This window comes from Microtus oregoni, unplaced genomic scaffold (assembly GCF_018167655.1).
Source record: "Microtus oregoni isolate MIOR12 unplaced genomic scaffold, Mior012 000041F_ref0000270, whole genome shotgun sequence".
NCBI lineage: Eukaryota > Metazoa > Chordata > Mammalia > Rodentia > Cricetidae > Microtus > Microtus oregoni.
In genome coordinates this window covers 8,386,750-8,401,835 of record NW_024543208.1, presented here as the reverse complement: position 1 = coordinate 8,401,835, position 15,086 = coordinate 8,386,750, and the positions used below count along the sequence as shown (strand labels likewise).

The following is a 15,086-nucleotide window of genomic DNA, read 5'->3' as shown; positions in this document are numbered from 1 at the left end:
AAACTCAACAAACAAATTCCAAGGACAACAGCTAGAAATAAAAATGATCAAGTGTAAAACCTACCAACTTACCAATAAAAGGATCAAAAGAGGGCAGGAACTAAGCCTTTTTACACTCATTAATCCACAGAAATTAACCTAAGATAGATGGAAAACGCTAGAGAATGCTGAGTATTTCAAGAACTATACTTGTAAATTATTAGGTTCATTCGGTTCACTATTAACATTAATTTTATTTCTACAGAGAAAATTGTCATTTGAAAGATGAAAATATTTGTTTCTCAACCAAATTAAGCTTTATATACCAAATCAATATAACAAGAAGTAGCCTTATTATTCATAAACAGAAAAGGGAAATTGCTCCTTAAAAGGTTTATATTTTGTTGTTAGGAAAGTTTCTTTTTTTCTTTATTGTACCTTAGAAGGAATGGAAGGCTGAAAAATGATGAAAACTTCAGGATTGGATATATGACTCAGTGATAATGCTTTTCCAGTATTCAAAATTGTGGCCCAGGATTTGATTCCCAACATTAAAAAGTAAAACACAACAACAACATATAGTCTCCATTTTGAAATACTTTCTTCATTTTTTTCCAGCACCATGTACTGAAATTACATGTGTTTATTATATAAATGATATTTCCTTATCAAATAGGCCTAATAATTTACATTATGTAGACTAAAACCAAATCATCAAGAAGAAAGTCAAAGTCACAGGAAAAAAACAGACAAGTTTTGTTCTGCATGAAAAGGCTTCAACCCCATGCACCCTGACGCCAAGACATCTTCAAGGACTTTTTGTTCATCTAGAAAGATCTCTTAGAAGAATCAGGCTTTGAGGAGGCACTGAAGGAGGACAAAGTGGTAAATTGTTCACCAGAGAGGGTAATTTGGCTCCTTAAATAACACGGAAAGACGGGTAGGGCCCAAGAATGAGACAGAGTAAGAGGAATACAAGGAATAGTTTGCACTGAAAACATTAGCAAATAGAGAAGGAAAGTAGGGAAAGAGTTCTCTGACAGTAACTCATGGAAAAGTAGCATTACTAAAGAGACTATTTTGACATAATTTATTGGACATACTTGGACAGAAAGACCTAAAAGATTACTACTTTTGAGTAAGTATTTACTGTAATTTAAACACATATGGATCTTGGTACAATCTTTATCTTCTTTATCACAATTTTTTTTAAAAAAAACTCTCCTTTTAAAGGTACAAGTGAAGATGGTGTAACTGTTTCTACTAAAAAAAAAAAAAAAGAGGTAAACTGAAATCTGTATTTTATAAAGACCTAAAAGTAGCCACAGAAGTACCTATAACATAATGCCAAAATTAACAATAAAGATTTTTTTATATCTAAAGAAAGCAACAAAAAAAATCAAGACCATGGCAAAAAGCATAGATTAAAGCTATATAAAACTAAAAATATTATCTAACCTTCTTTCAGCTAAACAAGATCACCTATCTCTGTTTACTTCTGCTCTATGAAATGTCCCTAGAGCAGTAATTCTCTACCCATAATTTGCCCATCAGTAAAAACAGCAATATAATACTTTGGTCCATTCTTTTTATAAGGGAGCCAGGATGTCTGGAAGGTAATGCACACATGTTTAGAATGTTGAGATGAAAAGTAATGTACTTTAATTTTATGAGTCTTTAGTTAAATCAAGATAAAAAGACCTAGTCAGATTATTTCAATGTGTAAATTTTCAACTAGCCAGAAGGCCTCCTGGAAATTTTATTTGAAAGATTCTAAACTAATGTTATGGAGTTTATGATATTCCAGAAACTAATCAGATGAAGGAATTTCTACACAAAACTAGGCACTAAGGCAAGGAATAAGACACAATAAAATGTAAGAATCCCTGTCTGGACCTAAAGATAATTCAGACAAATATATCCAACAAAGCAAGATAAATCCTAATAAAAAAGATGAGCTATAGTTTAGTATCACAGCAATAAACCATTATAAAACAAAAAGTTAAAGATGGATGAGCAGCACACAATAAATACCAAAGAGCACTGCTTCTGGGCCTGCTTCTTTATTTATAAAACTGTTGAGCTTATAGCCCATAGAGTATATGCTTCTCATGTGTAAGTGACTGGATTTAATCCCTAGCATCAGAAAAAAATAAGGATCATAATATATAATTCAGTATCTTACTGTTCAAAGGATTAAATAACTTAACACATGTAAGATATTTTGTGCCGGGAGCACAGCATGTTTGCAATTACTATTACAGTGGTTCATAGCCTTCAAACCTAATGCTAAATAGTGGAAGATCCAAAATCAAATATTTTTTTTTCTGTAACTCTTAGTAGCAAAAGATACCAAGATTTAGAACAAATACCAAAAGAGGCTGAAGCTTCATTAGCCTCAAGTAGACTCCCTTTTAACAACACCATTGAGAGGCACCAGCCACCCTTAATCTCTACATGGTGCTAAGGTTTATACACCCCCACACTTCAGTCTGGCCCTGAGGCAGGAGAAACATAGAACCCACTAGAATCCCATTTTGTCTTCAAAGCAGAAGGCTGTGCAGAGCATTCTCAGTGTTCGGAGCCCACATGTTTTTACCCAAATGCCCATGCTGTTTCCCTCTAACTTACTCCAGTTCTTGAAGTGTAGAGGGTAGGGATGCAGACCAATTCTAGGACCAAGCCACAACTAGTCCAGGGAAGAGACAATGTTTAAGATGGGCTCCCAAACTATAGCTCTGATGAGGGGTAACCTATAAAGCTTTAAGTGCTGACAGAGAATCCCCCAGCTCTAAACTATTCTTAATATCAGTGTCCTATAGTCCCTCTCCCAAGGCAGAGATCCTGCCTCGGCTCATATAGTCCCCTTCCTAGGCAGGCAGAGAGAAATATTGGCCATAAAAATTTTCTGTTCTCATTTGGCATGGTTGAGCTAGGACTTTGCATTACCTTGCTTTTGCCAAATGGCCAACACCAAAAACTATTATGAATCCAGGCATATTGGTGAGTTCCGGTAATTCTAGTTACTTAGGCTGAGGCAGAAGGATGACTTGAGTCTTCGAATACAAGGCCAATCTAGGTAACATAGTGAAACCTTATCTAAATGCCAGAGAGAAGTGCTTGCATGTATTCCAAGACAGGTAAAGAACCATGCTGTCTGTCCTCCAAGCCCTTCCCTGAAAGTGGATGTCAACAAAGCCTGACCTGATGAAATGCAAGGTTACTTATGGTCTTTATCCCACTAAATGTGCATGTTGATACGGAAGTCTTCATTAATCTGCTTAGTAGATATTGTCCTAACTTCACCATGATATATTTGCCAACTTTCTAAAATCTGAAATATTCTCCAATATATCAAGACACACAGGTTTTGGAAGAAAGACTCTAAATCTTTATCTTTGGAGCCTATAGAGTTTGTTTTTTTCATAAAATAAATGTTACAGTGACAAATAACCACACATAAGACAACTCTGGGCTTTAGTAGTAGACAGTGTTGGGATAAAGAAAACATTTTCTGGTTCAGCTAGGAGGATCCTGAGTTTCTAGAATGTTCCTTTCAAATCTATTCTAAAGAGCCAGGCATAGTGGCATATTCAAAAACCAGGGAGACAGCAACAAGAGGATGACGACTTAGAGGTCAGCCTGAGTTATACAACTAGACCCTATCTTAAACAAAACCAAGCAAATAAAGAATCCATTTGCAATGTTGCATTCATACCTCATAGTAGTTAGAGATTTCAACTGAATTCTCTGGCTTGGCTAAGCAACATCTATTCTTGTAGTCTGAATCATAAATAAATAATTAAGATTGCTTATGGGGTACCTTGAATCATATGTATCTAATATCTCAAAACTTAAGAGCTGGAAGAGAGAGACCCTTAAGAACTAATCTAAACTATTATTTCTTTCCTTCCAAACTGTTTTAACATCCACGAATTTCTTTTTCCAGTGAGGTAACTATAACTTGCCCTGACTTGTGCTTAGACTTGGTCTGTAGGAACACCCTGCAAGTCATGAACAACTTAGGTGGAGTAAACAGACAGACAAATCTGGAGTGAAAAAGATCATCTGAATTTAACATAATAAATCTTAAAAGCTTGGAAAATGTTTCAGATTATATTTTTAGAAAACTACAATAATTTCTAAGTTCAGATAAAAGAAGATTTATCTAACATATATTTTAAATAAATTATATGTAAGTTAAAATAGTCTGATATTTGATATAGTCAATGAGTCAACAACGTAATTTGGCTGCCAAAAAAAAAGAAACTGTGCTTAGGGAACTAAATACATAATCAGTATTGAACAATGGTAACCACTCTCTCTGCTATGAGCTATAATGGAGTACAAGTAGATTATTAGGTTCAGTTCAGCTCTGTTTTAGGAGAGACACACAAAGACTGAAAAGATTCAGAATAGAGGTGACCAGGATAGTGAGGAAATATGAAACCATGTCAAAGACCAATTGAAGAAGCTGAAGTTATTTAGCTAAGACTCAGAGTACGATTACATCTGCAAAATCAGAAGAAATGAACAGGGAAAGCAGACTTGTACATGTTCCCAAAGCCCAGACTCTGCCTAGTCAAGTGTTAGGTACAGGCAGAGGTGTTTCACCTAAGACTATAGAAATATTTCTTAAAATGTCAAGTCATACTGGCCTTTAAATGGCTTCTAAGCTCCTACCTGCCTCCGAGTCCATTTAAAACAAACAAGCAAGCAATTATTTGTCCTTACCTCAGGGCCTTACTGCTGATTATTACTCTCTAGTAAGATAACAGCATTTCTCTCCACTCTTCATCCAAGAATCCATATAGTGTTGTACTAGGTTTGTGAGAGGAAAGGGCCTGCCTGCTCGATAATTAGTTTCAGTTTGCAGATCAGTGACCCTGTAAACAACTGGGCCCTAACTGATAGTTAGGTAAGAGCTTTCAGCTAAATCTCCAGGAGAAAAATTCTTACTGATTCATATAGCAGCCATAAGACCTGCTCAACCAAATGATATAGTAAATGGTACTCAGTCCTCATAGAAATGTTGAAATAAAATTCTACAACCATCTTCCCCAATGGCAGGATATCCAGCTTTGCAAGCCAAATCAGCTTTTTCAAATTCAAATAGAAGTTTACCTCTGTCAAAGAGCTATACTCACTATCTAAAGTAGAATGGAGCTCATGCTACAATTAAAAAGTCCCACTTAATTATATCACTGTAAGGCTAAAATTGCCTACCAGAAGGCCACAAAGTCAGTTGAGTCTCTGAGAACTAAATATAGACAACAGAATGAATTCACAGAAGAGTATAAATTACAGACTATTTAAACAAAGGTGAATGACCTCAGTTTGATATCCTGAACGTGTTTGCTACAGATAGACAACCATATGAATATTAGAACATGGAAACTACTGAAAGTTCAGATTGGTAAATATTCATCACCCCAGCTTTGCTTCACTTCAAGTTGATTTGAATTATATGTATTGATTTGGTATCAAAGTATCAGAGAACATAATAAATACATATAGACTTAAGAATTCTTCTCTGTGATTTTCAAAGTAATCTATGTATATATATTAGGAACCAGTTAAATAAATTAATAAGGAACTTGTTAAACAAGTCTCCTTATTCTGTGTACATTTACAATGAAAAACACAACTATTGGAAGGAATAAGGTCGATCCTAAGTACTGATATGAAAAAATTAAGTTTTATGCTACTTAGTTAAGTGAATACACTAAGTTGAAACAATATGTATAGAATTATTCCATTTTAATTTTTACAGACTATTTGATTAAGATTGATGGTGTCAGAGACGGTGCAAACCAAGCAAATCTCTATTCCTGAGCCCTAAAAATTATGTTAAAGTATTTTTACGTTGATATATGCCCAGAGCATTCTTTTAAAGCTCCACCAAACTGCTAAGAAGAGTAACCTCTAGGGAATGGAACTAGAGAAGCGATAAAGTGATGCTTACCATTTTCTTCGTAGGGTTCTAGTTATTTCTTTTGAACTTAAAATGATAAAAGTGAAATGACTCAAGTCAGATACTAACAAAAACATGCAATTTCTACTTAAATATTGTAAGCTTAACACTCTAAAGATTCTAACATTCTTTTTCTGTTATTAAAACAAAGTATAAAAATCACAAATCTCCACTCAGCTTCTCTAATAATTTTCTGATCAGAAAAAGAGCTGGTCATAGCAAAAAGTGGCATACACGTGGTGTGCATGATGCTCCAGGAACTATTCTAAGCTTTAGTTAGGTATGCATTAACTTAGGGAAATATTTTTTGCTCTCCTAACTTCTCTTCCCTGTTTTTGTTTTTCTTGATAGAGTTTTGGTATGTAGTCAAGGCTGGCTTTGAACTGATCTTGTCTCTGCTTCCTCAGTATATCACTATACACACTCAGCCCAACTTACATAATTTGCACAGCAAACCTATAAGGACTATGATAACCTTTATCTCAGGACTGAAGAAAGTGAGAGCACAAGGACTAAGTGACCTGTTCATACTTACACAGGCAAAGGGGGGCAATAAGCTGTAATTCAAACCTAAAAATGGACTTCAGAGTCTACACTTAACTACTAGTCTAACTTTAGTAATATGTCAATCTCTTTATAAAAGCCAAAAAGTATTTCAGGTCTAAAAAAATGGCTAGTTAATATGTTCCTTGAAACTGAAAGAGATCCAAATGTGGCTTCTTGGGGGTGAATAATCTGCATTCCTACTTATGCCTTTGCCAAGCTCCAACTACAATTCAAGACTTAACCATCTGGGAAAATCCTCTACCAGCTCAATTATAGTCCAAAGTCCATACCTGACTCCCCAGTAAACCACTGAGCCAAAGAATTAGGTCAATGATCAGATCAAGCTAGACAAGTGCTTTAGGCAAATCTCCACCCCAATGCAAAGCAAAGGATCTCAGAAACTTGTCAAATGTCTTAGAGAGGTAGGAGTTATGGGTTAAACTCCTGGCCCACTTAAGATACAAAGGGCGAAAGAACGGCAGTTGCCTCTTAACTTTGCTTGAAGAGTTTCACTAGCAGAAGAGCTGTATTTCTTACTGTGAGCGCAAACAGAAATTGGCATGTCAACATCAGCAGTAAGGAACATCCTAGATTTAAACAGGCAAAAATGGACATCCTTGCTTAAATGGCATTTGCCCAAGCACTGACCTTGGAATTGAGACAAAATGAAGTAGTGCAAGGAAGGGATTTAACCTAATTTATAAACGTGCTCAACCTAGATACACACCTGTCCCAAATAATCTAACAAGTCTACTTACTTCCCTTGCAGAGAAGATATGGATTACAATGCCATTTTTATTTTTAATTTCAGGCCCCAAAGTGACCTGTTTGTAGGCAAAATTCACTCTTGTATGTCTTCCACCCCCATCCCCTCCACATACACACCAGCATCTATTAACTACACCAATAAAAAGAAACGAGGAAATTGGAACTTCGGAGGAATCCTTTCAGGTTTTTACCTGGGGGTTGACAGAGTACCATTCTGGCTTTCAAACTTCCCCCCAAATAACCCAAGCAGGGTGGTCTTCTTAGCGGATCCCAAAAGTTTGTGGCCATTCTGGGACTCTGATAAAAGCCAGAAAACCCTGTTTTAGGAAGAGGCACTAAGCAGCCTTTCCTCGTGGATGGAGCACAGCACCGGGTGAGGGGGGACAAAAGGCTTTCTAGATTTGGAGGATTGGTGTTGAGTCTTAGCTGGAGCCTGGATTTTCCCTGGGAGTCTATAGGGCACGAAGTGGCCAGAACGGGGTGAAGACGGGCAGTGCCTGGGGAAAGGACAGAGAGCGAGCAAGCGCCCAGACTCACCTGGGGGAGGAGGCGCAGGGGCTTCAGTGGCAGGTGCGGTGGGCGGGACGCTGCTGTGGCGGCTGCTGTTCCAGGACTCGGCAGTCGGGGTCCCGGCAGTGTTGGGAGCCTGAGCGGTGGTGACTATGGGGGTGGTCGGCACCTGGCCAGCTGTGCTCTCAAGGGTGCTGGGCGCCGGTCCGGAGGGTGGTGGCTGGGTGGCGGGAGTGTGTCCCTCCTCCGAAGGGGTGGCGGGCGAAGGGCCTAGAACCGGGAAGGTGGTGGCAGCGGGTGGCGCGGTGGGGCGGAGAGGGGTGGTCTCCGGGGAGCCGGCTGGCGGGGTCGCAGCCCCTGCTCTGAGGACAGTGTTGCGCGGGGGGCCGCTCCGCGGGGCCTGCGCCGTGGGAGCCGCGGCCTTAGGGAAGGGGTGGCTGTCTTGGTCCCGCAGCCCCGGGGTGGGCGACACGACCACCTGCCCCTCCGCCCCGCCGCCGCTGGTGACATTCCCCGCCGAGGCAGCTGAAGCGGCGGCGGCCGCCGCGCAACACAACAGGGCGAGGCCGCCCAGGCTCGGCAGGCTCCTCATGGCGCGCTCGGCTCCGCCATTCATTCATTCATCCGGTCGGTCGGTCAGTCATCTTCTCCTCCCTGCCGTCCGACCAAGGAAGCCGTCGCCGCCGCCGCTGCCGCTGCCGCTGCCGCCACCGGGCGCACCATCGCCACCTCCCTCTGACAGGCGGCCGGCCCCGCGGGCGGGCCTCAGAGCGGAGGGAGAGACCCGGCGGAGCGCGCACTGCCCGCCCTCCTCGATAGACAGCCAGGATCCACCAATAGGAAGCCGCATCAACCCACGTGACGCGCCCGCTCCCCGGCCTCTTTGTAACGGCGCGGACCAATCAGAGGACGCAGAAGGGAGCAGGCGGGACGTCGGGAGGCGCGAGCGGCGCTGGAGCCGGCCCGGTTCGCGGCTGCCCCGGCTTTGTCTACCCACAGAGTGGGACGCGGGCCTCGGGCACCCGGCGCCGCCGAGGAGACAAAGGACGCGCCCCGCGCGGCAGACACCCGGCCAAGTCATCTGTTCCACTGGGCTCCAATCTGGACCCGGGGCGGGGAGTCCCCTGGGGGCAGTATCTCCGCCCTCCTGAACAATGGGGACGCGGAGCGGTACCCCGACTCGGGCGGGGACCGGGCTGCGTCGCGGAGATGGGCGCGGGAGGTGGCAGCGGTATATAGATGGGTTTTCTACACTCACTTGGTTGCTCAAGAGAGCCTGGCCCCCGCCCTGCAGTGTCAACACTGCCACCCCCATTTCAGAGATGGGGAAACTGAAGGTCTTGCTGACAGCTTCAGCAAGTCAATCCTAGAACCTCCAACAGACACCTGCTAGGGGGCTGGCGCTAGACTAATTTGGATGGGACAGTCTAGAGTCCCATCTTGAGCACAAGGTGCAAGCTTCGGGCTCGGGGAGACACACTCGCATGCGCACTTTATGGCCCGAACCTCGGGAAGAATAGGACAGGACCAGGTTGAATTTCAGCTCCTCACCTCTTGCTGAGTGTTTTTGTGGCTCAGGCAGTGTTCTCAACCACTTAAATGGTGAGATGAGAGGAAACACCCCATTCCCCTCACAGAGCTGTTGTGAGCATGATATCATGTACACGAAGGGCTTAGTGCTTGACCCACCCTTCTAAACCATCATTAATGCTAACCACTCGGGGTTGCACTGTGTCAGGACACTCCTGACGTTGGAAAGCAGCCTGCACTGCCTCTACATCCCCAGAGATTCCAGCCTGTGGCCGGCCTTGGGGTGGGGCTGATAGCATAGCTTGACCCTGGATGACTTTAAACTCTGGAAGACGTTGGAAATCATGCAGGCAAACTTACACCATCACTAGGATCCAGTGCAGTGTCTGACTCTGTAGCCTCGGCTGAGCAACTTCTAAGTTCAGCCTGGCAGATGAAGTTTGTCTTCCGATGGTTTAGTCCCATCCTACCAGCCTCACTGCTAAAGGCAGCCCTGGTCTTTCCTAGGATGCTTGCCTTTGTGCATGGTTTCCCATTAGTCATCCTCCTCCAACCAGACAGGCAGGGTGAGATTTGTGTGTGAACTCGTGCGTGTTAATGAAAGCATGCATTTATTTGCCTGAATGAGTAGTGGGTGGAGAGAGGATATGTTCAAGCTTGTGTATGAAAGCATAAACACATTTGTTTTTCTGAGAAGATTGTGTGTATCTGTGAGTCTGTGAATATAAGAACTTGTATAAATTTATATGATATGTTTAACATAATAATGTGTGCATGTGTATCAGTGTTGTGTTTTGTGTCAATTTCCTGTTTTTGAATGTGAGGTTGTCTCTGGCTGTGTCTTTATAGACCTATCTATGTAAGAAAGGGGGCAAAATGAGAGGGCTATATATTATTCTGAAGATCAATATTTAGCAAGTACTGACCAGAGTTCTATTTTTACTTGTCCTTAATAAGGGAGTGGACATGGCATTCCCTCCCCCAAGCCATATTCTTTTGGTTCCTCAACCCCAAACAAAATGCCACATCCTCTAGGAGACTTGAATTTCTGAGTGGGAGTTCACCCCCCACACACATACATTTCCCTACTGTCCTTTGTTTATAACCCTGATCTTTCAACCCCTGCCTCTTCCTAAAAGGATTAATGAAGGCTTTCAGACATATGTACCACAAATAAAATGAACCACCCACATGACTTAATTACTTCTCCTGGGCACTCACATCCTTAGGACTAGAACTTGTTATTAATACCCTGCTTTTCTCTCCCATCAGGCTCTGTCTGTACCAGTGCCTACCAGAGAGCACTAATACATGCTGGTTAAACTGAAAGATCCTGTTGTGCTCATGGGGAGAGCTGGGCCTTTACAGCCACAGATTCCGATCAAGTTTCCCTGGAGGAAAACTTTACCTTCTCTGAACCTCAGTTTCCTGGTCTATAAAAGGAGGCCATTAATTCCTTAAACAAAACAGAACTTTTTTTTTAAAAAAAAAATGAATACCCTGACACTCAAAATGCACTCTGTATGTCACTACATATTTTGGTTGCTATTGCTAACTCTGAGTTTTGTTAGCTGAAAGACTAACAGACAGAAGCCTCTGTCTGCAGAAACCTCTGTCCCATAAACTACAGATCAGGTGACATGGTTTGGCTCTTGCCCTACTGGATATTTCCAAATGCTGTCTAAAAACTGCTGGTCTGGCCGGAGCTGTGCTGTATCAGAGATTCTCCGCCACAGGAGGAGAAAAGCTGATTTGGCTTTTCTGCCAGGAGGATTCCAGAGCAGAGGCCTAGAAGACCTTGCAGAGTTACCAGGTCTCCTGGGCCTCAAATAAGGATGTTTTAGGCTAGGTTTCTGAGGTGGGACAATTAGCCAGAAACATGGCAAGGATATGTTGAGTTTCTTTATGATAAAACTTTGAGACAGTTTCCCTTTATAGCATAGACTGGCCCCAGTCTCCCAGGTGCTGGCTTCAGATATAACCACCACTCCAGCTCTGTAAAATAACTTAAATATACTAGTATTGCTCCATTCAACATTAATTCTTTTTATTACTTTTTAAAAGCTTATTTCATTTGTGTGTATGCACATGATCATATGCATGCCTTGGCTCACATGTAGAAGTCAGAAGACATTTTGGGGGAGCTGGTTCTCTCCTTCCTCTGTGTGAGTTTCACATAGCAAATTCAGGTTGCAGGCATGGTACCTAGTACCTTTGTCCTCTAAGTCATCTCAGCAGCCCACGTTTTTTTAAGTCACTGCTTTGATGTTATCTCTAAACCACAAACTACAAGATGGCTTGTTTAATTAAGTTTTCTGAAGCAGAGTTTTACTTTGTGATCCGGGCTGGCCTGCAACTCCCTATGTAGCCCAGTTTAGGTTAGAACTCACAATAGTCCTCTACCTTAGTTTCCTGAATACTGGGATTACATCATGCCCAACATGACTTATTTTGTAAGTAAACTTTATAAATACCATATATATCCAACATCAGAAAAGAGGAATACATCTGTTCAATTTAGTTATATAACATCATATCAGGGTGGCTGTCAAGATAGTAGAGCCGATATCAATAGCAGATAACAGAGTTTGCATGTGCCAGTCATGAGATCTTCATGACTTACTTCATTGAACCCTCAGAACCTCACCAAGTAAGTACTTATGTCCTATACTGTTTGGGTTACTATAACAAAGACTACGACACTTACAAACAATGCCAATTTGTCTCTCACAATTTTGGTGGTTCAGAAATCCAAGATCAAGATGCTGCCACCTTGTAGAGTGTCTGGGAAGAGCTTTATTCCTAGTTCACAGATACCATCCTTTCACTGTCTTCTTGTGGAAGAAAGGACAAAGGAGTTGTCTAGGATCTTTTAGCATTTCAGCACACAAGCCTAGGAGTAGCACAGAGTGATTCTATACCTTTTCATTATCTGTATGATCCAAGTAAGAAAGCTAGGACACAGAGAAGTTAAACTGCTTGCCTAAGGTCCCTTAATAAGGAAGAGTGGCTGGATTCAGGCTGGCATCATTAACTGCAAAGGGAAAATGCTCATGATATCACGTCAGGAAGAGAAGAGCAGACAGAAGTGATGACTCTGATGCTGTGTATCAGAATGGGTTCAGTACTTTTCCTGTTGTCCCACTATGACAGTTAAGGTCACAAAGATGCAGAGAAGGTCTGCTCGGAGTCTGTTTGAGCAGATGCTGAAGAAGGGACAGTCTAATTCCACTTTGTGCTAGGCACTAGCTAAGCATGAAATCCACAGAATCAGCTCAGAAATTCTTGAGGTAAGAGGAGTCTTGTGATAGGGCAGGCACTGTTCCGGAGTTTTATACTCCCGGAAGCTGAGTAGAGTGATTGCCTGGCATGCGTGGGACGTTGAATTTGATCCTCAGCACCAAAAAAACAGAAACACATTCATTCCTTATAGTTGGGACTGTCATCTATACTTGAAAGAAAGAGGAAAATAAATGTCTAAAAGGTTGAGACTTGCCCAAGGTCTGCCTGACTTCAAAGCCAATTCTTGTCTCTATACTTGAGTCTGTTAATGTGGACACTGGGTGTTGCGCATAGCAGGAGGCCAAAGGCAAATACTGAAGAAAGGTCAGACACTGCGCCAAATTTAGCCCTCCTGCTAGAGCAGCAGTTCGGAAAAAAAGAGGTATTGGAAGTCAGAAAGCATAAAAATATGATAGCAAAGGCTTTATGATACACAGACTCTTTGCCCTTTCTGGTTTCATTGAAACATAAGTGCTAATACAGACTCTTACTAATCCTTCAGGAATCTGGTCTCCTATCAGATGTGGCTGAATGCAAGGTTTGGCATCTTCTGCAGACAACTGTAGGGCTATCAGGGCCACGATTAATCAAGTCTGTCCAGCAAAGAATACAGTAGACAACTCCCGAAAGAAGAAACATGTGACTAAAAACAAGAAATGCTGCATGTGCAGCTAGAGTAGTCAGCAATGCAATCCAAGATGGCGGATTGCTATCCTTTTAAACCTACTGATTTGCATGGAATCAAAATATTTTAAGAACTATTTTTACTTGCTACTGATCAAAGAGTGTCACTCATAGTTGTTAGGACTGTAAAAATTAATAGAATGAAGTCTTTCCAGGAAGTCTTGAACTTGTTTATTCTCTTCTTTGACTCTCTTCTCCTCCTCCTTTTCATTCTTCTTCAACTCTTATCACTAAGATTCTACTCAAAGAAAATAAATGTGTGTGTGTGTGTACAAAAATTAAATGCTTGGCATGATGGCAGATGCTTATGATCCCAAGACTTGAGAGGTAGAGGTAGAGATTAAGACCAGCCTGGAGATCCTGCCTCAGGGAGGGAAAAAGGTGAGTAAGAATTAGAAAAAAAACCCAAACAATTAAAAAGGAATTGATTAAGTATCTTGTGTTCTATGCTTCTTTGTTGGAATATGAAGCATCTACAAACTGAAAATGAATTCATGGGGCTTGGAGAGATGGCTCAATAATTAAGAGAATTTGCTGCTCTTGTAGATGACCTAAGTTTGGTTCCCAGATATCTGTAACATCAGCTCCAAAGATCCAACACCTTCCTCTGGAATCCTTGGACACACACACACACACACACAAACACCATCAGAGAGAAAGGAAGCACTCAAAGACATAAGTAAAAATAAATAAACCTAAAACAAAAAAATTAAGTGAATTAATATTCTGGTAGTATGAAATTATGGAAAATATATATTACACAACTCATATGATTACAATTATGCAATACATGTAAAATGATAACACGGAATAAAAACAAGTCAAAGTACACTGATCTATAAGCATTCTTTGTTTCTGAGTGACTGCACTCAGGATGTTTTAAATTTATCTCCACATATTTCTGCATTTTTTTTTTACAATGCATATACACTGTTGTCATAATCAGTAACAATCAACAACAGAGTTAGCTTGAATCTAAGGTGCTTTTCCTTCATGCCCTTGGTCTACCCTCTGGTACCTCTAAGTCAGAACCCTTTATCCATTGAAAAACACCATCTCTAAATAATAATGTTAAATGTTGAAACCTAGCTTCAAAGTCCCTCTGATGTTAAAATAAGCCCAGAAAAAGCATTTGCTGCACAGTTCTTGAGATGTTGAAGGACGTCATTCACAGTGGGCACTGAGTCAAACTTTGCTCGTCATCACTGTTGGCAACAGAGCAAAGAATTTGAACGATTCTGAGGGGGAATGGGATCTGAGCTTCTGGAATAACTCTTTCCCTTAGACTGCTATAATTGTAACAAAAGAGATTGCTGACAAGCACACAGCAAACAGAACTTTCCCAGCCGCTTCCCCCTGTCAGCCTTGTAAGAGCCCTGGAAGGAAGAAGGAAGTAATAGCAGTAGCAATAATACTAACAGTGAATGGCATTTACAAAGCATTTATTGCATGTCAGACACCAACAGGAAATACTTGGCATGTGCAGTCCTTTAACATTATACTGTGAAGTAAAGATTGATTATTCCCATGTTATAAGGAAGTATCTTGTCACTCAAAGTAGTCAAATAATTTGTCTAAGGTCACTAAGGACTTTAGACCTCAGTTCCAAAGTGGTTTCTACCACTGCTTACTACATTCCCTCCACTTTGGTTATTTTTTTTTTATGGCTGTTGTTAGTACAGACATCAATTTGGCAGTAAAGAGTCCTTGGATTCAATCCTGGTCTTTCTAGCTTTGTAGATTCAGTTAAGCAATTTTAGCTAACTGTCCTGGTTTCCTTCTTAGTAGGATAAGCATCATCAAGCAAAAACCA

At 41.3% G+C, this 15,086-nt stretch overlaps 1 protein-coding gene across 1 annotated transcript in view; it reads right to left on the bottom strand.

Moving 5' to 3' along the window:
- Nucleotides 1-8,557, bottom strand: part of LOC121433819 (multiple epidermal growth factor-like domains protein 9) — a 111,544-nt gene extending 102,987 nt beyond the window's left edge. Inside the window, exon 1 of the mRNA XM_041632452.1 lies at nt 7,805-8,557. Within this exon, the coding sequence (XP_041488386.1) occupies nt 7,805-8,393 (589 nt within the window). The 5' untranslated portion in view covers nt 8,394-8,557. The remainder of the gene's footprint in view (nt 1-7,804) is intronic.
- Nucleotides 8,558-15,086: the final 6,529 nt, after the last annotated feature.